The following is a 27,401-nucleotide window of genomic DNA, read 5'->3' on the forward strand; positions in this document are numbered from 1 at the left end:
TTCAAAGAAATTCAAACAATCAAGATTCATTTTAGAAATCAGTATTTTCAGGTCCAACAGGAATTAAAGACTCGCCATTTTAAATTCAAACAATCAAGATTCAGGTTAATCTTTTACTTTTTTTTAAAATAAAATTTTAAAATTTATCTATATTTTAGTAAATGTTCACACTGTCGCATTAGAAATGAAACGTTTTCCTTTTTGGTTTGTCCCATTAGACCATCCACAATAACCGCCCAGCGACCGCCCAGCCGAGCGCCGGCGCTGGGCGGTTCGCTGGGCGGTCTATTGTAGCCGCCCAGCCGCTGACTGGAGAGAGAAACCGCGCAGCGCTGGGCGGTGGCGTGGCGCTGGGCGGTCGGCTGGGCGGTCCTTTCGGCGCTATTGCAGCTCCCGGATCGCCCAGCGCACCGCCTAGCGCGAAAATTAATTTTTTTTTTCCGAAACACTATATATACGCGCTTTGCTCGTCATTTTCATTTTTAAATTAATGTACTTTTTTTAAATTATTGTACTTTTTTAAATTTTAATAGTATTATTAAACTTTTCCCGTATATGTCTCGTAAATTAAATTTCGTATATTGTGTGATTGTTAATTATGTCATTTTATATAATTGTTATTAGTGATATGGCTATTGATGTGGCTGGGCTATTTATGATGTGGCTAGGCTATGGCTGGACTATTTATGATGTGGCAGGAGGATTTTTAGTGCTGATGATGTGGCAGTGGCTGGGCTATGGCTGGGCTATTGCTGGGCTATTCCTATTGTGGATGGCCTTAAAAATGAAACGTTTCTAAAAATGGAAACAATATTCTCTCTACTTTTTCTTTTCCCTTACTTTACTCTCTCTTCATTAACTCACAAAACAATACTACATAAAATCTTGTGCCGAAAAGCAAATGTTGCATATTTAATAGGACGGAAAGAGTATTAAAAGTCCTTTATTAATAATCTAAATCACTTAAAAATATATTTTTAAATAACATATTGAAAATCGAACCCTTGCTCATATTCATTTGAATTATTTCTGTGACCGACCCTTTAATTTCCATTATGATTAAGTCATTTCTGTTTTGGAACGTTCCACACAAATAATAACTTGTACTAGTATGATAGTAGTTGTTTTTATGTACTCCATTTGTCCCTCTGTAACTGAGTCGTATTCCTTTTAGGATTGTCTCACTATAGCTGAGTCATTTCTTTTTTTTTGGAAAAAGAGTACTTTACTCTCTCTTCATCTCTCTACTTTTTTCTTTTCTACTTTATTCACTCATTTAAAATATTTTTTTTTTAAACTTTCAAGGGACGATATAAGACCGGAGAAAATATTAGCGTTGGTTGGACATCAACATTTTGGGTCGTTATGGTACTTATGATAACTCAACTCGAACAAATTATGAGTCTTATCTCTTATGTGCATACATAATTTCTCAACTTGGAAAGAATCTATTTGATTATTTTAATATTTAATTCAAAATAATAATAATAATAATAATAACAATAAAAACAATAATAATAATAATAATAATAATAATAATAATAATAATAATAATAATAATAATAATAATAATAATAATCCAAACATGGTTCTTACTGTGGGCTTATATTTAATTTTGCCGGAAACTGTAATAGTGGGCTTAGTCGAATGCACTTTATTGGGCTTATGGTTGAACCTCAGTTTGATAGTGAGTGTTAGATAGGCTTACCGTATTCGTGGCCCGCATACAAAAGATGCAGACTTTGACCAAGAAAATGCAAATAATATTCCCAATGTCTTATGTTTAATAGGTGATGTTATAGCCCTTTTTTTTCAGCCATTTGATACGCAGACCATACTTCTACAGATTCATTCAAGTTACGACATTTTTACCCTCGATTTGAATTTTATTTACAGCCCGTGTCCCTGCTGAAACCCTAAATTGGAAGATGTATTTATCAGCTCATCTAAAAACATTTGCTCTACCGCCCACCTTTTCCCGCCCCAGCAATAACTATTATCTATGAGCCCCCTGCTCATAGTTGAGAATCTATATAGTAATTGACTGTTTTTTATTCGTAGCGGGTTTGATTATGTTTTCAATTAGTATCTGTTTTTGGCATAGATCGAAGCGTATTTCCGGCCTTATGGTCTACCATGATTACTCAATAGTTTAATCGTTTGGTTCTGATGTTAAAGCTATGTGTTGGTCCACATTTATACGAATCTGCTGTAAGCAGCATCGACAACAAAAAGTTTTCGAAATTAACTTTTTGCCTGTGTTTCCATATTTAAATTCATATTGGGGCCAATATTGTTGTTTTCTGGGATTATCAGCTTCGATGTGCAATTAGTTTGCTGCTTTTTAACCTCATTGTTATTTTACATATAGGCTTCAAAAAACGTTTGTCTATGTGGTAATATTTTCAGTAGCTTGAACCATGACCGACAACTACCACCCAATGAACTCCGTCGAGACGAACATAGGTTCGCAAGGTCAGTAAACTTAACATCGTTGGAAGTATTTTATGGTAAATACATTCATTTTATGTGTTCAACGGATTTGTAGTAATTAATACACATTCTCATACTCAGGCAGCAGTGGCCTAGGGCGTGGTCCAAGGCCCCGGGTTGATCGCACAAGAAGAAGTTGGACAGCTCGCGAAGAGGAAATACTTGTGTCTATTCTGAAGGATCTTGTCACACATGGTTGGAAAAGTGACAATGGGTTTCGCGGGGGATATCTGCAGCGGATTGAAGAGGCTCTGAATCGGGAGTTCCCAAGATGCGGCTTGAGGGTTGCTCCTCATATCAATTCGAAGATTAGCCAGTGGAAGAAGAGCTACTCGTCTCTGAGTGCGATACTTGGACAAAGTGGTGTGGGTTTCAACATGAATGGAGATTTCAAAATTGATTGTGACGATGACGAATGGGAGCAGATTGTTAAGGTTGGACATGTCAAACTCTGTATAGTTCATGAATTGCTATTGAATCTGTGTTTTGTATTGTTGGTAATTGCTTTTTTTACATGAGAATATAACTACATGATTGGTTGTTTTATGCTTTTTCTGTACAGCGTGATGCCAACGCACGCGGTATGCGACACAGGTCATGGCCTCTATGGGATGATTGGAAGGTGCTGTTTGGAAAAGATCGTGTTGTTGGGACCGTTGCAAAAGACACATTCGATGCACATGCCAATTATGCAGGGCGAACACAATCCTCTCAACAAGATGTCCGGCTGGGATCCCCTGTTGAAGCTGGTGAATATTCAGCAGCCAAGCCGAGCCCTCAGCAGAGCCCCGTGGCCAACCTGTATGAAAGCACCGGCCAGAGCATAGGTGATTCACTACAAACCAAAAAATCTGGATCAAAAAGGAAGGCCTCTAGCCCTCCTGTGGGTTTGATTGAGATGCTTGGGCGGATGCAAGATGATACCAATGACCGGCTTGACAAACTGACCAATCGGATTGGGTTTGAGTTCGATCTTAGCGAAGCACGTAAGGAAGTTATCGACATATTGAGTGGTATACCGGATCTGACGCTTGTGCAGCAAATTGATGCCTCCGAGATCATTATCGATAAGGTGGAGCGTGTTGAGTTGTTCATGCGTCTTCCGGGGACATCGCGTCTTACATACGTGATGCGTGTGCTGGAGAAGCATGACCACTATTGAATGCAACACATCTGTGTTTTGCGCACCGTGTAGACGTGTTCTACATCTTTCGGTGCTTTTATATATTAATGTCGCCAAACTCTATTATGCAGACGATTAGTTTTGATGCACTATTGTGCTTGTATATTTTGGGGCAAACTCTCGGTCATAGTAGGTAAAGACCCCTTATTTGTTTTTTGGTAATGTGCATGATATTTGGGGCCTGTGTTATGGAAATGCATATTGATGTAAAATTTCCGAGTCTTAAATTCAATTCACAAGTTGTACTTAATAACACACAAGTTGTTAAAATTAACGATAGATGCATGTAAAGTGATAGAATCTAAAACATGGTAAATATCACAATGAAAACCATAGGAAGCATGCTCTCGTTGAGTGGAATTGAGATTTGGAGATGGTTCGTCGGAATGTTGGCCGGAATTTCTTCTTTCTCTTCTTCCTCCTCTCTTCCTCTCTTTTCCTCTCTCTTCTTTTGTCTGGAATCTGCCTCAATGCCTCAATGAAAACCATAACAAAAATTCGGCAGTTTTCGCCGGGCTCGGACTGCTCCACGCGGCCGTCATCAAATGGCCATAACTTCTTCATCCGAGATCCGATTGAGGTGTACAAGGTACCCATACGAAGCTATTTCAAAGACGAAGATAACGGTGGTAAGATAAAATAATTTGGACATTGTCTTGATAGGCAATGAATAGTTTGAATCAGACTCCATCGCTTTGGATACAACATAGGAGAAACCTTGGAGAAAAATTAACATTATTTGATTTACATCACCGCCAATGAATGTCCTATTTTACTTTTACTATATTTGTAAGTGGACCTTACATTACACTAACTTATTCCACTCACATTTTATTATAAAACCAATACATAAAAGTAGACCCTCCTTCCATTAATTTTTCAACCCACTTTATAACTTAAAGTCAAACCATTTCTTAAAATCTGTATCGATCAAATATGAGACATACTTAGGGTTTAGGGTATGAACGAAGAGAGTATATATATTCTCGTCTAAAATTTGGGGGAGAACCGGAGAAGGGTTCGAATTTTTTTCAATCCGACGCTTCTGTATTATGTTTTCACTATCTACTTTTGCATTAGACAAAATCCTTTTCTATGTCAATATTTTACAAAAATGTGTATCAATAACAAAGCATTTTAAAAAGTGTAATGACATTTTTTATGATATTTGCAAAGCCTTAAACGTTCCACTTAGTCAGGAATTACATATTGACTTTCTTAATAACAGTATTTTAAGTATTTAAGTTAAAGGGTTTGACGACTGTTAATTAATTCGCCTTCTTCCTTCTTTCCAAGTCTATTCACAGCCATTGTTGTAGGTAGTTTTTAACTGTAATTTTATTTTCAAGCCCCACCATCCATTAAACCTATAATAATTTAGACACCAAAGATATTACCTCAAGAAGGGCTGAAGATAACATTCTTTTTTTCCTTTGCAAATTTTAGCAATAGAAATTTATTTAAGCCCCTCATCACTTCAACGTGTGTCCGCCACTGATCACATACTACTCAATCTCATAACATTACATAACATACATGGAAGGCCTCGAGAGGGTGCGCGAATTCGGACCAAGTTATATTGAAAATAACTGAACCGATTAGATCAGTTAGCAAATATCGTTGCCACTTGATCGATTCAAACTCACTCTCGCTCATTTCCTACCAATGTAATTTGTAAACTCCCAATTTTGCACTACTTTAACAGTAAAGCGGCAAGTTCGGGGTCGGTCCCACAGAGAAGTTGGTGTGTCGAGAGTGTGTGTAGTGAACAGGGGGTTGGCTGCTGCCACGCTTTAACTTCGGAGTTTTTAACTACTATTTTTACTCTAGGCAGAATTAAACTTGCTAACTTGATCAAGGTAAAGTTAACTACTGGGTCAAGTGAATTGCAGGTGAAAACTTAATAACTTTGATTAAACTAAACTGAGAGCAGTACAACGTGAAATTGAAACTAAGCTAATACTTCGGAAAATAAGAAAGCATGTAAAACCGAGAAGAATCTCGGCGGGTAATTTAGGAATACGCCGACAGATAACAAGTATTCTGCAGCGCTTCTTTAATTCCCATTTCTAACTACGCATTACTTTATCTAAGCTAAGCTATTCTAGAGAACTGGACTAAGCTAGAGAACTAAACTAAGCTAAACTAGACGGAAAGTAAAAGATCTGATCCTTTCTTGTGATGGCACACCCTCTATTTATAAGTTCGATTCGGCCTCCAGCTGGATAACGATCTTGACAGGGAATATTCACTCATGCTGAGAATGAGCGACTCATTGATTGCTACATGCCCTTCTTCTAGAATGACGACGCTTTTGAGTAACAGATTCGTGACTCAGCTCCGTCCTTGCGTCTCATAAGCTAGCACGTGTCCCCTTCTAGAACGTCGTCCTTGATAACAGAATGGTGCGCCATATACAGCTCATTTCCTCACGTGTTCTTCTTCTAGAAGCAGCGGTCCCCGCCTAACTGCTTGATCACCCCCTTGATCAACTCCCCCGATTCTTGGCCTTTTATCGCCTTTTGTACTTGCTTGATCAGTTCGGCCTTGCTGCCTTGGTCAAGCGGCATTCCTGCACATTTAACACTTGTTTTGCGCGATAAACCGATCAAGCAGCGTACATTTTACCCTTAAACCGATGCATGAAATGAGTCTTATCAATACACTCGCTACATTAACAACAAACGATGAGTTATAGATGACTAATAAATGTAATTGTAAGACCTCGTCGTTAATGCTGCCGACGCACGCGCTCTAGCGGAATTTCCATCATTCTCTTCATCGGATGGTTCAAACTCCATTGCCTCTGCACGGTTAGGATGAACGACATCAGCATTCTCTATGTTGAGTCATATAACACAACTAATAATTTGTAGAAAATTACTCACCTGCGTGGAGTAACGGAGGGAACCGAGTTCCAGCCCAATATCGTCGCATTGTAAACAATCCATTCCCCTCGTACTTGAATATTAGCAAGTCCCCATGCCGTAGAGCATTGTTTCTTGCACATTGGAACCAGCCCCGTGCGAATTGATGGACATCCCCACGCGTTTCAGACACTACCGGTGCTACACAACCAAATTCATTTTCGATTCTACAATTCGCAAGAAGAGGCTGTTCCAGTTCGGCAACAATTCGGTTGGGGAGTTTCTGCAAAACATATGAATAAGCTAAGAAATTAAACAAATATTATAGTGATAATCACATTTCACATGCGACTATGATCAAATACCAAACAATTTATGCTATCCACAAGGAAATAAAGTATGCAGAAATATGGCGCCTTGTAAAAAGGATTGCGATGGAAATGGAGGAAAAGTATAGAGGTTTGGCTAAAATCTTCGAAAAATGGTAGCTAAGAGCACAACTCGTTCTATTCGCTTCAATTTATAGCCTCAGTCGGATTGGGTATGTATGTATATTTATTAGGCTTCCCAGTGTTGTCATTCGTTGAATTGGGGTTGGTTTGCTCAACCAACTTCATTAAAAACTCACGAGTTGCATATTGAAAGATATTTGTTTGTAGTACAAAAGGAATATAAAATGGAGGAGGTAGTGGGTGACAATATATTAAACCAACATAATTTTTAATATTATAACATGAGATTGCATGCCAAGTGCATCTATATCCCACTCATCATGTTCTTAATACAATCAAGTTGATACGATACAAAAGGAAATTATCTCCATCTTTGGTAACGATGAAGCGCTACTAGGGATACTACTAATTCATGTGACGACAAGGGTACTCCAGATAGACGTCAATTATTCATGTTCTTCCACCAACCACCTAGGCTTGAGGAGGCACAAGAACTGCCACATGGGGATGCATTTGGCATCGGAGGGCGGCATTGAATTTTCAGTGGGCGCGGCGGTGGCGGCATAGTCTGCCTTCCATTGGATGACTCGCGAGCTCCATTGCTTTGATCATCATCGAAAAGTTTACGACGTGATTTCAGCTCATTGGGCCAAACAGGTGAAAGGACTGTATCCGAGGTCTCAGCCACGACCTCTGGACCATCGGGATTGGTTGCAAAATGGGACAGTGGTGTCTGAGATGACTATGACTTCGTTCTCCTGTACTTGCATCTCATCCTTCGGCCTAAACATGTTGTATAATTGGTAGTAGGCTGGCTCGGCTTGGCGATAGTAGGCTCCAGCTAGTTGGTTTTTCTACATACAAAAGATAAATATTAGAACTTCCATATGAACACAAGAAATGGATCGGGGGGAATTGATTGTTAGCGTTACCTTTAGAATAGTCGTCTAAGTGTCATCTGTGGCCACAACGATGTTGTTTGGCTCGTCCCACCTTACACAATCCTCCTTCACCAAAGCCTTGAACGACAAATATCGACTCTCTAAGAACTGCAGTCGGTCGTATAGAGCTTCCCACGGCATGGTCACCCTGAGATCGTAGGCCATATCGGCAGCAGCAATGTCGAAGAAGAGCTTGGGAACGACAGTACCGGCCATGTCATGGTCATGCTTCAAGCGAATGATGCTTTCGAGTAAGTTTTCATTGAGTGCATGAGTCCAATTGGATTTGTAGAGAAAGGTGTTTTGTGGTGGAATATTTAGAGCCATTGCCTCTTGCTTTTGAAATGAGTTATCACTTGTTGGACGTTATTACTTGGATGCATTCATTATATAGACAAATGCATTGACACCTACTATATTTTCAACACATGAAATAGATATTAAATAAGTCATTAATGTGAAATTGAATAATTACAATGGAGATCTTGTGCGATTGAAATGATGTGGATATGGTGTTACATCTTGGCTGATAAATCACTTCATCCACAGCTACTATAGGATTCACCCATGCTCGAATTGTATCTTCGTGTGGCTTTTCTCCATAAATATTTACGTGTATGGTACATTCCACAGTCTGATATTTCAATGGTGTGTGTATCATGCCAATTGTAAGTGACAATCCCCTTAACTACATGCAATAAATGAAACTGTAAACTCTAATGGAGTCTGATCTTTATCGAAGTATTAATTTAAAATCCCCTAAACTAAATTTGGTATCACTTATCTCACGTTGGCTCATTTCGAATATTAAAATTGTAAAGGAAAAAGTTAGATGGAATTTTCTTCATTTTATTGAAGTTTTAATTTACAATAAAATAAGAGTTGAATGTGAGGTATATTTTAAGATTAGTAGTAATACTTATACACAAAAAATTAATAAATAAGTTGATTAATACTCCCTCCGTCCACAAAAAGTAGAGCAATTGAAAATTTGATGCTTAAATAAAACAAAAATTTATTGTTGCCTCAAAGATATTGATAAACAATGTCAAAATTTAAATTTTCCTATTTTTCTAATCCCATAAAACGAAAAAATGTGAACTTTATTCCCAAGGCTATAATTTATCTCCCCTCTGTCCTCTCCCCTCTTCCGCATCTTTTTCCATCATCTTATTTCTTCAATTCCTTCATTCTTTGTAAAAAAAAGAACACTATAACCAAATCAAGAAGGCTGCACCGGCCAAGCCACCGCTGAAGCGACGCCTTGGCCTAGGCTATCTCCATCTGCATAAGCTCAACAAACTAATTATGTGGTTTATGGCATGTATGTTTATGGAGATTTTGATGATCTATTATTATGAAATTTATACCACTCTCTACATAACACCAATGTGATAGTTTAGTTCAGGCCATTGGCAAAATTATGACAACTAATCAAAGTAATAGTTTAGTTAAAACTAAGTAATCAATCTAAAAATTTAATGTTCACTGAACAAAAATCTAAATTGTCACAGCACATTGTTATACTTACGATACGCTGCAATATCAGAGAATTCGATAAACGAACACCAAACCACAACAATTGCATAATCTGAATTCAATTACAACTCGAACATAAATTCAAATACATCGTCTTCATTAGCTTCGACATTGAAATCCATTTGTAGTAGCTGTTTTATCACAAGGAGCTTGGCTTCAACCTGAAATGAAGCAAAATGTTCATGTTGAAAACCAACGATGACTTAAGACAAGTATGCATGCATAGATGAAACATTGCACTTTAGTACCTTCGTGAAGCTACATAGCTTTGGCTAGTTGATTGCGTTTATTATTCCACGCCGGCGTTGCCTCTACTGTGTCGACGTAAACATTTTCCTCTAGCACCTCCTCTTGTAAACCCATGCCGATGTGATGACCATCTAACTCTAGCTTTATTGGATCCACTGTCATCTGGCCTCATATAAAGTTGTGAAGAAGAAAGCAAGATAGGATCAGCTCCACTTGTGTGTTGATTGGGTAGTACGACGCGCTGCGCAATATACCCCATCTCATCTTCACAATGGAAAACGCACGCTCTATCACATTTCTCGCTTTAGTGTGATGCATGTTGTACATTTCTCGTGGATTCTGAGGCATCATCGCATGAGGGCCCCATTCTTTGAGGTGGTAGCGGACGCCCTTGAACGGGGTAAGGAATCCTTCACTATTTGCATAGCCATTGTCGCATAAATAATATTGGCCTAAAGCAAACAATTCGATTACAAAAAACCGAATTCAGTCAATGATAAACCATGAAGATGCCCTAAACAATTGACTCACCTCTAGGTACTTTTAAACCATGTTCACGTGTCACTGCGTCACGTAACACCCTAGCGTCTCCGGCAGATCCCTCCCAACCGGCTAGAACGTAAACAAAATGCATGTCCCGAGTACAAACAGTCATTGTATTTGTTGCAATCTGGCCCTTCCTACTCCGGAAGCGTGGTTTATCTTCGCTATCAACTAATACGTTGATATATGTCCCGTCCAATGCTCCTAAGCAACCCTACAACATCTCAGCAACCACATACACAAGATCAAACAAGATATGCAATTCTTATAGAGCGCACAAAATCAAATTGTACAGTAAAATATGTGGATAACAATGTCTGAATGAATATCTCACCGGAAACCACTTCCACCTCGCGTTCTGGCAGTGCTCATCGACTGGTACCGGCTTCACCAAAAATAGTTCATGCAACATAATCACAGCTTTGAGCACAACATGAACATAATGTGATATAGTTTGCGCGGAACGCCAAAATTCAAATCGAACCACGCGATTTTTCTTGTGATGGGCAAGTACTGACAAAAACATCGCAACTTGTTCTTCAACCATAATGTATTTTCCATCTACTAAGCCACCCAGTTCACGTAGCAGTATACATAGTCGGCCAAAGCAATTCCTATCCATTCGAAGACTATCAATACATTCCTGTTCATTTAGCCCCAAAAGTAGCGTGAGGCGATCCACCTGTTTGGGAATGCGTTCTGTATGAGAAAACCTACGCCTAACCCTTCGACCAGCCAAATCTTCGTCTCCATCTTCTAGTAGCCCATATGCTAGAAGGCAGCAAGTAATCCTTAATCGATGTACTCGAATAATGTCTAAAATCAACAAAACGAGAGCTTCATTGGACAAACCCCCATTGGCCATTGTTCCAGAACCTATTGTAATCTCCTGTTGAAATTTGACCTCAGAAATTAGACAGAAATTCACACCAACACACAACACCAACCAAATCATGAAATCGCAATTTCTGCGTGTAATCGTTACACAACAAATTATGAAATCGCAATTTCTGCGAACACAGGAGTGGGTATTATGTTACAGAGCAAATTATGAAATCGCAATTTCTGTGAGATTGGCAGATTTTCGGCATCAACAAAAATACAAGTCCACCCGGACCAAGAAGGTTGAAGAAAACTGACAATTACACAGAAATTACTCATAAATTACACAAAAAAAACTAAGCCCAAACTTCACGACCTAATCGCCCAAATGCGCAGAAAAAGAGATGGTGAAGATGACACTCACCGAATGATGATTGTGGAAGGGCAGATGAAGAGGAGTCAGTTGATTCAAAGATTGGGCACACCGAGTTTCGTCGACGGGAGGGGGTGATATTCAAATGTGAAAAAAAATCGCCGCTCTCCTCTCAAATTTTGGAGGGTGCCCTAAAATTTTGAATTTTAGGAAGGTTAATTTAGACAATGACGATCAATTTCCTGACACATACTCCAATGCAGAAAATAAACGCTGAAGAAAAAGCGGAAAAGGTTTCTGTATTCTTCGCATATAGTTTCTTGGGTCTGGCCTTCAAGGGCAACAAAGTACGAATAACAATGCTATCAAACGTGGGTGTAGACCAGAAAATAGTCAGTTATCCTGGTATTCACGTCTATCAAACACGCTCTTACATTCAAAGCCAAGATGGCAAAAGCAAGACAGATTTTGGAATTTTTCTTGGTTTTTAACTGAAAATGTGATTTTATAAATGTTGAGTATTAAAAAGGTGCAAACTCATTTTTTGGGTACTAATTTTGTAAAATAATAATTTTATTAAGGGAAAAAAGGCATATTAAAGTTTCTTCGCTTTAGGTTCTCTTATTTTTATTTTTTGTTAATTACCATGAGTATTCATCGGCAATCCCAATGACTATTTCTCACGTTGATTTGTAGACACCTCAATTGGTGAGACAACTGACCTAGGAATTTAAGGTTACTCCATACACAAATGCATGGATCGATCTCATGATCATTTGATTAAGAATGAACAAGTCTCATGTCATTCTACCACACTCATTTGGTTTAGTGTTCTCTTATTGATTCTATATATATACTTTTTATTAATATTTTTGTACGTGGGTATATGTATTGAGTACTATTTGTTTTATCTACTATTAAAATTTAGTACCTCTTTCGCAAGTGAATTCAATATTTCTAGGAGAAAAAAAAATTGTTTAGCAATCACCAATCTAAGGCCACCCGCAACGAGTTACGCGGGTGGCTCGAAGCCCATTCCTCCGTGACGAGACGTCCCGTCGCGTCCCCAGCCCGCCGAGACACCCGTCTCTCCAAGATGGCCCGCGAAACGTCTCACCACGCGTGCGCGCGACGTGGCGCACTCCGGCACCATGCGTGACGCCCACTCGTCGCCCCGCGAGTGGGTTTCGTCACGCTGGCGCAATAAATCATTTTTTTTAAATTTGAATTTAATAAAAAAAATTTAAAAATTCAAAAAACGGTAATATTACCGTTTTTCGACCGTTTTCCTTTTTTTATTTTTTATTTTTTACTCTATAAATACTCCTATTTCATCCTCATTTCACACACAAACATACATCTATTCTTCTCAAATCATCTTTCTTTCAACTCCAATTTTCACCTCAAATTAACTCTTTTATTCTTCCCCCAAAGTTAATCGATCTAATGGATCCATATGAGCAAATGCGTCGAATAATGGAAGAATCACTTGAAGAAGATCGACGCCGGGAGGCGGAGGAAGCCGCACCGCCCCAAAGACGCTCCCGGACTTACATCCATCGTAACCGGGAGGAAGCTGCCGCAAGGTTAGTCTGCGACTACTTCAGCGATAACCCGGTTTGGGGAGATACCTACTTCTGTCGACGTTTCCGCATGATCGAACAACGACATAAACGTGCTCCACCAATCCGACCTCTTCGCCGAAGTTTTGGATGGTAAAGCGCCGGCCATCAACTTCATCGCTAACAACCGGCGGTATAAAATGGGGTACTATCTTGCCGACGACATCTACCCGAAGTGGCCAACCTTCGTGAAGATGTGCAGAGGTTGGAACAATGCAAAGCAGGCTCTTTTTGCGCAGAAGCAGGAGGCTGCTTGCAAGGATGTACAGAGGGCGTTCGGGGTTCTCCAAGCGCGCTTCAACATAATCAAAGCCACGGCTCGTATGTGGTTCATGGAGAGTATGGTCGACATCATGTATACGTGAATAATCTTGCACAACATGATTGTCCAAGACAAAGGACCAGATGCGGGAAATTGGTTCGACCCTGAAGCTCCCGGAAGCTCTACCGCAAGTAGTCCGCCTCGCTGTAGAGTGCATCCGTCTATACAAGAACGGTTGTCTATTCGGGCAAGGACACGTGACTCTACTGCCCACGCAACTCCAAGATGATCTAATGGAGCACATTTGGGCAAAATTTGACGGAGGAAATTATTAAATTATGTATTTTTAATTTTTTTTAGGATTTTACGAATTTTATGTGGTAATTTTATTTTATTTAATGAAGTGTGTTTTTATTAATTGAATTTGTTGGAAATAAAAATAAAAAATGAAATTGAATGAATAGTAATTTAAGAGACGGTTAAGGGACGGATAAGAGATGGAGGGTTGCAGGTTCCATCCCTTAGTTAAGAGATTGAGTGAAAAAGTACAGTGGGGCCCAAGAATAGTAATTTAAGAGACGGTTAAGGGACGGATAAGAGACAGCGTTGCAGAGGGCCTAAGTACTGAGTACCCAAAATTTACACATATTCAACCAATTTAAGCATAAAAAAATATAGGAACTCAACTTCAACAAACAAGAGTATAATATGAATGCCCACTTCATTGCCGGAAACAGTTATCGAAGTTAAGAACTTAAAAAAGTATTAGTACTGTAGTTTCCCTCAAAATCCCAAATGTGACAGCCAAATAATAAGTAAGGTTTAACCTTGACTGGGGCTTTATCAAATTCTAATCATAAATAAATATAAATTGTAAGCCTATACTAAACACTAGACAATAGCACATAAGTATTTGTCATATATACATGCGTGCGCGTGACTATACAGCATAAACAATAGATAAAGATGAAATCTTTGCAGATATGATTGTGAATCTAGTGTATAAAGAGGGTCATTACTCTTTTTTGAAATATAAAAAGGGTCATTATTTGTAGGCCAGTTTCTAATTTCAATCAAAGAAAGTAGCTTTTCATTAGAAAATGACATTTAAGGAAAAAGCCCGCAATCTTAATAAAGATTATATATATATATATATATAAGATTGTGATCATCCAAGAATCATTCTTATAATAAGAACTACTATGAATCAGTACTATTCTTACAATTTTAATCTAATCGAATTCATTAGTGATAATTGATTAATCATTTATACTTTTTTTTAATATGAAAAGGATAAAATTATCCATTAAAACTAAAGAAGTTATGGTATATCTTAATATTATGGAATAAAAACGTCAGTATGCATATGTATATTGCGTGTGAATTGTGATATATGCGATATTATACATTTGTAATAGTATAAACTATTCCCTCTGTCCCATGTCACTTGAGTCTCTTTTTTTTACTCTCGTTTTAGTAAAATAATACTAATAAATAGTTAAATTGGAGAAAAATTAAAATAAGAGAGAGAATATGAATGAGAAGACTATTTTTTACATTATTCTTTTACTTTACTTTCTCTCCAGTTTAACTATTTATTATCATTTTTTCGAACAAGTTCGAAAAAGAAATGATTCAAGTCAAGGTTAAATCCTACTTATTATGCTTAAATTATGTTTAACCTCAAGATGTAGCATTAAATAGCTTATGAGCATAATTTAAGCAGATAGTATATTGCAATCTTAATCACAATTTTAAAATCGGATATTGAAGACATGTAGTAGTACTTAACGTAAATATATTAAATAAATTGTGCGGCAGAGTAATAATTAATGTTATTATTGGTCGAACGGATCATTTCACTTTACCCACTTACAAAGCTAGAACCAATTTATTATTGTTCATGTACATATATGTTCATTGCAACAGTTTTATTATAACGTAGATTATAGATGGATGCACACTAAGTGTGTACGATATTTACCGTGTGTTTCCTATGCTTGTATTAATGAAATTATAAATGGGACTTATTCAATGCATAAAATTATGGCATTTTAACTCTGATGCATACCATCTGTATACATGTACTTGTTTTTTCTTGGACTCTATCCTACTTCAATAACAATAAAAACACTAATTATTATTGTTATTAGTACTATCATTACATAAGAGTATTGTAGTATTATTATATGCATAAACATATATATTCCCTTAAATAAAGATTATCGATGAAGGTCAAAAGTTGATAGATGAATGATTATTCTAATTTTACCAACTTAGGCAAGGATTCGAAAGCAAATCCGTAGGAGATTATATCTTTCCAGGATGTTTTAAAAGTAAAAAATATTAGACATAATAATTAAAGTAACTTTATCATGGTTGGCTACGAAGACGATTTGATTAAGGCTTAATATTTAATGTGGTATATGTCTGCAATTGAGATAACAATTCACAATATTTTTCAGCTTTTTCCCACTATTTTTAGACTCACTTTCTGTTTTAAGTGCATTTTAGATCATACATTCTAGAGATAAAATCCACTTCTATAAAAAATGTTAACTGGTGCTTAAACAACCACTCATGATCACATTTGTAGCTTAGTCATGCATGAATTCTCTAATACTACTATTTAGTTTTGTGAATAATGAATTTTAATTAAAATATCAAACAATCCACAGTTCCACACTAAATACAATTACAAAACATTTAATAATCACTTGATTGGTGTATAATATATGGGTTGGGAAGGGTCGCACCCAAATTCGAGTAAAATACATTTAATAATAATAACAATAATTCGATTGTGGCATAATATACACTCAATATCAACAACACCCTACCAATAAACATAAAATAATAAATTGAAAACAACCCTTTAACAATTCTCCTGGAATAAAAGTCTGAGTTTGAACATGACCAACGCTAAACACTTCCTAAATCATATAAAATGCCCCCAACCACTCTAATCCCATAGCTGGAATACCTAAATCTTAGATTGAATTGATTTTTATATAAAAAAAAAAAAAAAAACTCCTTGTGATCGGCCAAAAAACATACAAGTTGACTCTTCCACAAAAGACAAGGCTGCACATACTCAACAAAATACCTTATTATTACACCTTACATAAATTAATACCAAATGTTCCAACTTGGAAGTTGGAATTCCAACTGTTTCAACCACCTCAAATTCTCTCACAAATTATACACATTCACAAACAAATTAGCAAAACAGGATGAAAAAAAAAAGTCAAGCGATGTTATTTTGAGGAAGAGCTGCAAAATCCTTGACAGTAAAGCCAACCTTGTCAAACTTGCCCCTCTCTGTGTTCTCCCTGAAGGTCAGGTATTCCGAGCATACAAAGGGCTTATACATCCTGGCTTCGTGTTCCCCAACGACGTCGTCTGGTGCTTCGACCACCTTGTGATCCTCGAAGCACCAGAAGAAAGCCAGCGAGAAACGTGTCCCGGAAGGCTTCCCCCTCCCGAGGACCACCCTGTGCTCGGACGAGCGAAGCCTGTCGTTGCTCCAGGCCTGCAGCATGTCCCCCACGTTGACCACGAGGGTCCCCTCCCGAGGGGCGATGCTCATCCACCGCCCCTCCCTCGACCTCACCTGCAGCCCCCCTATCTCGTCCTGGTACACGATCGTCACACAGCTCATGTCCGTGTGCATGCCTAAGCCCTCTGCCTCCTCCTTTGAGCTGCGAGGGGACGAGTAGTTGTTTATCCTCATGTATCCGTGGCATTGCTGGAATTCGGACTCGTAATATTTGGAATCAAATTCCTTTCCAAGTGTGGTCAGGATTAGCCTGAGGATTGTCTTTGAGAGCTCTGTCACTCTACTCCCATACTCCTGCATGATCTCACTGGACAGGAATAGGGTAATCTTGTTGCATTAAAACTAAGACAGAGAGAGATGTGTATATATATATATATATATATATATGTATATACCTGAAGTCATTGTCATGGTGGCCAAGGGCATCTGTGGAGTTTTTAGCGGAAGCTGCGAAATCGGGGCCGGAGACTCTGAGGCTTTCGAAGAAGGGGGAGGCGATGAAGAGAGGGGTGTAGGTTTTGAGGCCGAGTTTGAGCTTGGATTCGGATGGGAGAGAGAAGATCTTGCTGGAGAGAGAGTAGATTTTGGTGAAGAGATCTTTGGAGATTCCATGGTTGATGATCTGGAAGAAGCCCCATTCTCTGCAGGCAGCACCTAGAGACCTCAGGGCTGATGAATCCAACGCCTCAGAAACGTCTAGAACTGGAAGCTCTAGGGGGTTTTCTGATTCATAGATCATCTTATTTAGACAAAAGAAAAATGGTGGCGGTTGCTCTTTTTTTTTCCAGTAGGAAGTTGGTTTATGATAATGAGAAAATGAAATGTAAAGTTATGTGTCATGATTAATGTCCAAAGAGAATACATATACAAGGTCTCAATCAGATAATCACAGTAATGACTTGACTTTTTTATACCACCTTGCAACACAAGTATATTCAAGAAATTTGGAACTAGTACTATTTCTGAATAAGGGAAAGTGACAGCTGGGCAGCCATTATAGAGATATGGCATGGGTCATACACAAAACTGGGTCTCTGAAACCAAAATCTTGGGTTAATTAGTAATGTCAAACAAAAAAAAAATTAGGCATGTGATCCACCAGCTTCATTTTTTCTTCATTACTGCATAAATTTTAAAACCATGTCATTATTCTATCATCATCTGGACACTTGAGCATGGGAGATTGTTTTAATACTAATATTCTCTGTGATAAGATACTAACAATAGGTTGTTGTCAATCAATTTTGATATCTTCCTAAATATATAGAAAATGCCATATTTTGTTAAATCATAAAAAAGAAATGAAAGTAGAACAAATGGTGTGAACATGTGCAGATACATCGACGAGCAAGACATTATAAGGTCCTGATAAGGCTCGTTTCATGCATCTATTTTATATATAAATTCTATGATTTTACGGTGCTAACATGCATTTATAAGTTCAGGTGCGTGAAAAATCTGCCAGACCCAGGAATGAAAGACAATTACCAGGGCAGAGGGAATAAAGGAGAAGAGTGAAGAAAAAAAAGAGTGAGATCCGCAAGGGCACAATCGTCAAATCAGGAATACGGTTGCCCTAGGGATTTGAGCGTCGCCTATAAATACCAGGAAACCTACGAAAGGAAGGATAGACTTTTTTTTTGAGAGATTTTTTTTGGGAGCTTTTAGTTAGAGAATTTCGTTGGTATTTTCGGGTCGCTTTTCACTCACTCACTCGCGCACTTGGTTCAATGAAGATCTGGGGTAGTTAGTTTGTGGTTTTGTTTTGTTCAGCTGGAAGTGTAACACCACTCCGAGAAGGAGTGAAGAAACAATTTTACTTTTTTCGCACGTACTTTTGTCTCACCGATTTCCTTGCCGAAAATTCGGTGATTACTTTGTGATTCGTTTCAGCTTTTGCTTAATCTAGTTTCGATTTCTGTTTTCGTTTGATCTTAATGTTTACTGCTCTGTTTACTGAGTTGGATGCTTTTCGCAATTGATTTGTTGATCGGAGTTGAAATCGGTGTTGATCGGAGTTAGTTTTCTGAATTGATATTGAATCGGAGTTGAAATGATGTTGAAAACGGTGGATCTAGTTTGTTTGGTGATGATTCTGGTAGATCTAGCTTAAATTTCTGTTAATCGTTTGAATCTGGAATACGTGTGTTCGGATCTGAATGGAAAACCATGTTATTGCTTGTTTACTTAGCCCAGTAGTTTAGATCTGATAGTTGTTAGTTTAATTGAAGTGTTTATCGTTCGATCTGAAGTATGCTCTGTTTTTCATGCTCTGTTTTGTTCATTTCGTGCTTGCTTGTTCGAGAAGATGAAATCGTTCGGTAATTGTAGTCGTGTTACTTTAGTTTGTTAATTGCAGCTTTTGTCAGTAGCTAATTAGAGTAATCTGTTTTGCTGTTTACTTTTGTCTACCTTGTGTTTGGTTAATTTAAGAAACTCTTTTATTTGACCCAGGAAGTTTGTGAATGCTCTCAAGTTACGTTCGGATACGAATCATGCATGCATTTATGTTTTACGTACTTTCAATTCTCCAGATCTGGTAGTTAAAATAGACTAAATTTCCCAGGCCTAGTAGACTAAATTCTCCAGACTAAATTTCCCAGGCCTAGTAGTTAAAAACTCGACCCTCATGTTGCGTGGCAGCAGCCAAACCCCTCCAAAAGTTCTCTTGATGCATTCCGACCCTTCCATCATCGTGGATTCGATCCCGACTTCCCTATACTAACCAATAGTGTAGAGGGTTGAGGTTTTGAGGCGAGGTTGTTGTGACAACGACTACATTCTGAAAGTTCACGATCTCCTAGACCCTGTGCTCTAGCGAATCCTCTGGACCTAAGAATTAACACAAATCATTTAGAACGACACAGTAACCGCGTGCTTCGAATGGCGCCGTTGCCGGGGATGGATGGCGTTGTTTATGTTTGCATCTAGAGATTTTTGGCGTACATAGTTTTTATTTGTTGCTTTTCATTTTTCTTTTCAGTTTATGAGCCGAGGCTCAAGGTCTGGACACTGGAATAACTCATTTGGTTGGAGAGACGCTCAAGCTAGTTGGCAGATTAAGAAGACAGTCTCCCCTGTTACTACCCGATCTGGGTTGACAACAGGAGATCCAATCCAGCTGAGTTTGGAAAGTGACGACGATCTAGTCTCACCCGTTAAGGAGGAAGTTGAGTCAACTGTAGACTCAGACGAAGGAACCGTCAGAATGGCGGCTGAACCAGACAACGATCCAGAGATCGGCTCGTTGAATGCTCATTTGAACGGCGAGCCGGCACAAGCAATAGTGATCACCCAAGCTCAGAGATTAATAGACATCAAGAACAATGTACTGGCGGTCATGCCACACTTCTATGGACGTAAGATAGAATGTCCCTACGAGTTTCTACACGAGTTTTGCAAGCTATGCAGCATTTAGAAGAGGCCAGCTAACTCGACCGAGGAAGATTATAGGTTACGTGCTCTACCTTTCGCACTGAAGAGAGAGGCGAACACATGGCTACTGAGGCTGCCGGCAAATTCTATAAGCTCATGGGCGGATTTCAGGCTATTGTTCTTGGATTATTTCTTTCCATCGAACAAAACGAATGCCATCAAGAAGGAGATTCTGGCATGCCGACAAGATTATGATGAGGCGTTGAGTCAGTATTGGTCACGATTCAAGGGATTGCTCGATTCATGCCCTAACAACCAAATGTGCGAAGCAGAGGTATACAACATCTTCTATGAAAGGGCAAATCCGGAGTCCAAGGATTTATTAAACTCTTCGAGCGGGGGAAATTTTACCAAGAAACGAGTAAGTGAGGCCCGAGAGATTTTGGGCAGGCTAATCGATGCTAAGAAGGCTTACGACTCTCCTCGCACCATTTTTAAGAGGGAGAGTGTAGAGGCGGTGAACGTGCAAGGTGAAGACCGAATAGATGCAAAGATAGATAAGCTGGAGAAAGCAATTCTGATTGCCTTAGGGAAGAACAATTCCCCAGAACCAGGGGAGAAGGTTAAACAGCTGCCAGGTCCAGAGGAAGTGTACCAATGCTATGGTCAGCAGAACGAGGGCGATAGCCAAGCTCAAGCAAACGCCATGGGGAGTTGGAATCCTAATGGAAGTTGGAACCCAGGAAGGCAAAGGGATGCTCCCTGGAGGGATCACCCAAACTTCAGATGGTATGACAATGATCCGAACCTGCCACCCCAACAATAGAGAAACAACTATTTAAACCTTCAGGAGCGACAACCGAATTGGGTGAACAGAAATCAGGAGGTAAACAATTGGGGAAATCGGCAGCAAAACGACCATCCCAACTGGGCAAACAAGAATCAGAACAATCCAGCAAGTTCGTATGTGCCAACACACCAGAGGAATTATCAAGGCAACACTCAGAATTCTCAGCCCAACCAGCAAGGTCAACAGGGGCAGAATCAATATCACAACACAGGAGGTCCAGGGAACTTCCGGCCAAATCAGGGACAAGGCTCAAACCACCCTCAAGAGCCAAACACCAGCCAGCAGAGTTCCAGACAACCGAAAAGCATTGATGAATTAGTGAGCGATCTGGTGAACTCGCAACAGCACATTCAAAACAACATGCAGCCCAACTATGATGTGGTGCATAAGCTTCAGGATGCGCAGACTGAGCAGAAGGCAGCCATGGACATGTTAACGAAACAACTCTCTCAGATTGCGACATCTTTGAGCGAGATGCGTGGGAACGAAGGAAGAATTCCTGCCTCGGTTAAACCACCAGAAAGGGTGAACATCAGCCAGATAACCCTGAGATCGAGGCGAGAGTATGATGGTCCAAGTGTGAAAAAAGATGGGAAGTCCACTCCGACTCCACTGGAAAAGGAAACCGCAACAGAGGAAACCGGAACAGGGGAAACCGGAACAGGGGAAACCGGAACAGGGGATGATGACCAGAATGCAAACAGAGAGGAAGCAATACCCTGAGCAGCTGATCAACATTTCCCAGGTCCAGGAATTGAAGCGGAGGTGGAAGAAATTAGGAGAGAAATGGGAGAATCTTCCAAGGGAAACGTTAGCAATGAAAGGAAAGTGAAACCTTTTCCCCATAGAGGTGAACCTAGGAAGAAAAATGAGGATCCAGCGGACTTCATGGAAATTTTCGAGAAGCTGGAAATTAATCTGCCATTCCTCCAAGCTTTAAAGCTGCCCATCTTCAGCAAGTTTATCAAGGAGTTTATCAAGGAGTTCATTGTGATTGGAGAAATTGTGTCGGCAGTGATTCAGAAGAGGAGAATGCCTTCTAAGCATACTGACCCAGGTATGTTCACTCTCCCCATCTCAATTGGAAACATTAATGTTGAGCATGCCATTTGTGTCCCCTAGGTGCTTCAATAAATGTTTTACCTCTTTCACTTTATAAGAAACTGGAGGGAGTCAGAATGGTTGATACGAAGGTGGTGATTCAATTAGCTGATAGGTCATGCATCAGTCCTGAAGGTGTTTTAGAAAACGTGATAGTTAAGAAGCATGATTTTCTGTATCCTGCTGATTTCCATGTTATTAAGATGAGTGAGCACCAGTCTGCTGAGTCTAGCGAAGTGCTTTTAGGAAGACCATTTCTACGCACCGCCAAGACAATCATTGATGTGTTTGATGGAACCATTTGTCTAGATTACCATGGGAAGAAGTTTACCTTTAACATTGATGAGGCTATGAAAAAGCCTTTGGATATAGAAAATATGCATGTTGTGGATGTGATTAACCCCCCCGGTCTAAGAATTTCTTGAGACCGAGTTGATGCAGGAACAGGTGGGAAATTCAGAGCTGAGTCACTCCATTGATAAAGAAGTGGCCAGCTGGTGTGATGCAGTCAACACACGGGGAATGACGGATGAAGAGTTAGCAGAAGAAATTCTGGAGTTTTGCAAAAGCCCTGAATTTGCCAGGTCTAAGGAATTAGTTTGTGTCGCTAACCAGGAACATTTACCAGCACCTGAAGGATTAATTGCCAATGAGCCAAAGAGGAACCCATTACCCCAGGAGACAAGTGCGACAAAGAAGGAACTGAAGACATTACCCCCAGGACTAAGATATGCTTATTTGGAAGAAAACGAGATGTTCCCGGTAATCGTCAACAGCAACCTGACTCGGAAGCAGGAAAAAGAACTACTGGAAGTGCTCAGAAAGAATAAGATAGCCATAGGATGGACTCTATCCGACTTGGTGGGAATCAGTCTGGATCTCTGTATGCACCATATTCGCCAGGAGGATGGAGCCAAACCTCACAGAGACCCGTAGAGGAAGCTGAATCCGAATATGAGAGAGGGAGGTTCTTAAAGAAGTACTCAAGCTACTGTCGCTGGGTATCATATATTCCATTCCAGACAGCAAGTGGGTAAGCCCGGTCCATATGGTGCCTAAGAAGTCAGGCATCAAGTGGTTACAAATGAGCAGAATGAGTTGGTGCCCACGAGATTAGTGACCGGGTGGCGGATGTGCATAGACTACCGGAAACTAAATGAGGCTACACGGAAAGACCATTTTCCGTTACCATTCATAGATCAAATGTTGGAAAGATTGGCAGGCAAAAAGTTTTTCTATTTTCTGGACGGATACAGTGGATACTTCTGAATTTACGTTGATCCGGAAGATCAGGAAAAGACAACCTTCACATGCCCGTTTGGGACGTACGCATATAGGAGGATGCCCTTCGGATTGTGCAATGCGCCAGGCACTTTTCAGAGGTGTATGATGAGTATTTTCTCAGACCTGTTGGAGGAGTGTATCGAGATTTTTTTGGATGACTTCACGGTCTTCGGGAATTCTTTCGAAGCTTGCCTGGCCAATTTGGATCTAGTATTACAGAGATGCAGAGAGAAAAATCTGGTGCTGAATTTCGAAAAGTGCCACTTCATAGTACAGGAGGGCATTGTTCTGGGACACGTGGTCTTGGAAAAGGGGATTCAGGTGGATTAGGCAAAGGTGGATGTGATCTCAAAACTTCCGTACCCTATGAATCAGAAGGAAATAAGGGGATTTTTGGGTCATGCTGGATTCTACCGGAGGTTCATCAAAGACTTTGCAAAAATTGCACAACCACTTACCCGCCTCCTGCAGAACGACGTAGACTTCAGCTTTGACAAGGCATGTCAAGGGGCCTTCCAACTTCTGAAAGAAAGGCTTATATCAGCCCCTATTATCAGATCTCCAGACTGGAATTATCCTTTCGATATAATGTGTGATGCCAGTGATTTTGCTGTTGGAGCAGTCCTAGGTCAAAGAATTGAGGGGAAGAACTATGTGATTTTCTATGCATCCAAGACCTTGAATCAAGCCCAGAAGAACTATGACACTACGGAAAAAGAGATGCTAGCTGTCGTGTATTCCTTTGAGAAATTTCGACCATACTTGTTGGGTTCGAAGGTAATCGTGTTTACCGATCATGCAACGCTAAAGTATCTACTGGCAAAGAAAGAGTCTAAGCCATGGTTTATCCGATGGGTGTTGTTATTCCAAGAGTTTGATTGGGAAGTTAAGGACAAGAAAGGCACTGAGAACAAGGTAGCTGATCATCTTAGCAGAATTTTCCAAGGAGAAACTGAAGAGGCTATACCAGATGCGTTCCCAGAGGAACATCTATACTTCACAGGGGAAACCTCAAGCCTCATTTGTTGGGATAAGGTAATGGCCGCGATTGGAGCTGGAGTTTCTGACAAAGGGAAGTACCCGCTGAATGTAGAACCATGGTTCGCTGACCTAGCAAACTACTTAGTCACGGGGGAACTGCCCAGAACTCCAAATATTTCCCGGGCCCAGAGGATGAAAATCAGAAGTGAGGCCAAGTATTATTTCTGGGATGATCCGTATCTATGGAGAATGGGGTCCGACCAAATAATAAGGAGATGCATCCCGGAATGGAAGTAGAGAGACGTACTAGACCACTGCCATGCATTGGCGTGCGGTGGGCATTTTGGTCCGAGGAAGACTGCTCGGAAGGTTTTAGACAGTGGATTCTATTGGCCGACATTGAACAAGGACGCTTACGACTACTGCCAGAATTGTAATCGGTGTCAGCAGACCGGGGGAATTTCCACCCGAGATGAGATGCCTCAGATCCCAGTGATCGTCTGCGAGGTTTTTGATGTCTGGGGGATGGACTTCATGGGTCCATTCCCATCCTCCTATGGTAACTCTTACATTTTGGTTGCAGTAGATTACGTATCGAAGTGGATAGAGGCCAAGGCAACTGCCACATGTGAGGCGAAGGAGGTCACTAAGTTCCTTAAGGCAAATATTTTCAGTAGATATGGGGTGCCAAGGGCTGTCATTTCTGATCAAGGAAAGCATTTCTGCAATCGGACGATGGAAGCGCTTATGAGGAAATACGGAGTACACCACAGACTCTCCACTCCGTATCATCCACAGAGCAACGGTCAAGCAGAAATCTCCAACAGAGAGATCAAGGGGATTTTGGAAAAGACCGTAAACCCGTCGCGAAAGGATTGGAGCAGAAGGCTAGATGATGCGCTTTGTGCCTATCGTACTGCGTACAAGACCCCCATTGGTATGTCACCATATAGACTTGTGTTGGGCAAGATGTACCACCTTCCTGTTGGCATAGAGCATAAGGCTTATTGGGCAGTCAGAGAAATGAACATGAAGCCTGAGTTCTGCGAAGAGGAAAGAAACTGCAACTGCAAGAGCTGGAGGAGCTGAGACTCGAGTCTTATGATGTCGCAATGTGGTACAAAGAAAAAACCAAGTTGTGGAACGATAAAAATCTCCGGACGAAGGAACTGCAGGTTGGACAGTAAGTACTCATTTTCCAGTCAAGGTTGAAGCTCATGCCGGAAAGCTAAACTCGAAGTGGACCGGACCTTACACCATCGTGAGCCTTAGAGCTAACGGAGCAGTGGAAATTCAGGGATGTACTCCTAACTCTATCCCTTTTCTTGTTAATGGTCATAGAGTGAACAGGTTTAGGGATAGTTCGGAGCTATGTGTGGTGGAAGAAGTTCCATTGCGCATGCTCCCCACTATCGCTTAGATGGTTGAAAGGTTAAGTATTCTTCAGGAATTCTTGGGTCAAAGAAATGACCCAAGACAAACCCATATTCCCAAGAATACTTAAATGTGTCTTTTGTAAATGTTGTGAATATTTCCTTTTTTGAGTCTTTCAAGAAAACCCCAATAAAGAGAAAAATCTTTTAATCCAAAAATATTTTCGAAATACCGAACAACCCTTGGAAGGTCAGTTGAACTTTGAAATGTTTTTCTATCTTATTTCCTTGACCTGGGAGTTCGATATTTCATTCTTTTGTTTAATGTTGTTTTTAAGTTGTGTGATGAAGAGGACAGCAGTTACGCGTTTGTTAAGCTTAAGGGAAGAATTCTTGACAAATTGGGGGGAATTTTCAAAATTTGAAATTCAAATTTCAAAAAAGGAGAAATTTTATTTATGATTTTCAAATCCTTTTGCAGAGACGGCACGGTCACTCACGTCACACGCAACCGTCTCTCTACTCTCTTTTGTTTTATTTGGACTCCTTTATTATTTCCCACTATCTCTTTTAAAACTTCCCTCTCACGCTTATCTCCCTCACCAACACTTTTCGTATTCTAGAAACCCTAATCTCAAAATTCCTAATTTTTTGTATGTCAGTTTCCAGCGTTACCGTCACCAGCCGCAAAATTCAGACACTATGGACACCCGGAACAGCCAAAACACCAAGAAAGGGAAAGCTGTAGGAGGAAGAGCAGCGGCTAAGCCACCGGTTAAGCCGGTTGCTGAGTGACAGTACACATCTCAACCCATACTCACCGATCCCCCAACTGCACCCACCAAGAGAAAGCTGGAGATGCCTTTGGACCCACCCTTCACGCCCGGCACACTAGCAGCTGAAGCCGACCAAGAACGGATCGTGACCGAATTCTTGCAGAAATTTGGTCGGGGAGCGCAGGCTAGTGCAATCTATGCCCGCCTGGCAAAGGTTTGCAGAATGGGAGAGGCAACCGCTACATCAACTCAGGCAACCACCGTACATCCGCCCGCAAGCGGCGCGTCTGAACCCCATACCAAGCCCACAGCAGGGGATCTAGAGACCGCTCAACCGCAGATGGCCATAATACCGGTTAAAGAGTTTCCTTCTTCCGATACTCAGGCGACGGTACCACTCTTAGCGCCAGATTCAACCTTTACCGACGAGGCAGGCAGCCAGGAGGAAGATAGGGAGCAGGATGTTCACAATGAAGAGATCCCGGATATTGCCGGCGAACTAAGGCAAGAAAGGGCTGGTTCTGCGGAGGATGAAGGTATGATGGAGAGTGATGAAGGAAACGTAGAAGCTGAAGAAGAGGGTGAAGAGGAAATGGAGGAACAGGCAGACGCCGAAGAAGAAGGAAGTGAAGAGGAAGTTGCAGAACCGGAGAGTAAAGATACTCCGGTAGGAAAGAAAGAAACACGTACACAGAAACAGGTGGAAGAAGTGATGGTTGCCACGGGGCCGCGCAAGTTGAGATCTGATCCCAAGGC

At 40.3% G+C, this 27,401-nt stretch overlaps 1 protein-coding gene across 1 annotated transcript; it reads right to left on the reverse strand.

The window, feature by feature from the left end:
* Positions 1 to 16,437: 16,437 nt before the first annotated feature.
* LOC121793986 (gibberellin 20-oxidase-like protein) lies at positions 16,438 to 17,738 on the reverse strand. The gene is made up of 2 exons (XM_042192001.1): positions 17,301 to 17,738; positions 16,438 to 17,212 (listed from the first exon to the last, which is right to left on the reverse strand). The coding sequence occupies exons 1-2, from the start codon at positions 17,642 to 17,644 to the stop codon at positions 16,594 to 16,596; spliced, it is 963 nt and encodes a 320-aa protein (XP_042047935.1). The 5' UTR covers positions 17,645 to 17,738; the 3' UTR covers positions 16,438 to 16,593.
* Between the last annotated feature and the right edge of the window lie 9,663 nt (positions 17,739 to 27,401).

This window comes from Salvia splendens, chromosome 3 (genome assembly GCF_004379255.2).
Source record: "Salvia splendens isolate huo1 chromosome 3, SspV2, whole genome shotgun sequence".
NCBI lineage: Eukaryota > Viridiplantae > Streptophyta > Magnoliopsida > Lamiales > Lamiaceae > Salvia > Salvia splendens.

Bases quoted from the DNA above. Each gene is read 5' to 3' on its own strand.
- LOC121793986 (XM_042192001.1), bottom strand. From the start codon at position 17,644: ATGATCTATGAATCAGAAAACCCCCTAGAGCTTCCAGTTCTAGACGTT. The intron at 17,213-17,300 runs GTATATACATAT...ATTCCTGTCCAG, and splicing joins CACCATGACAATGACTTCAG to TGAGATCATGCAGGAGTATG.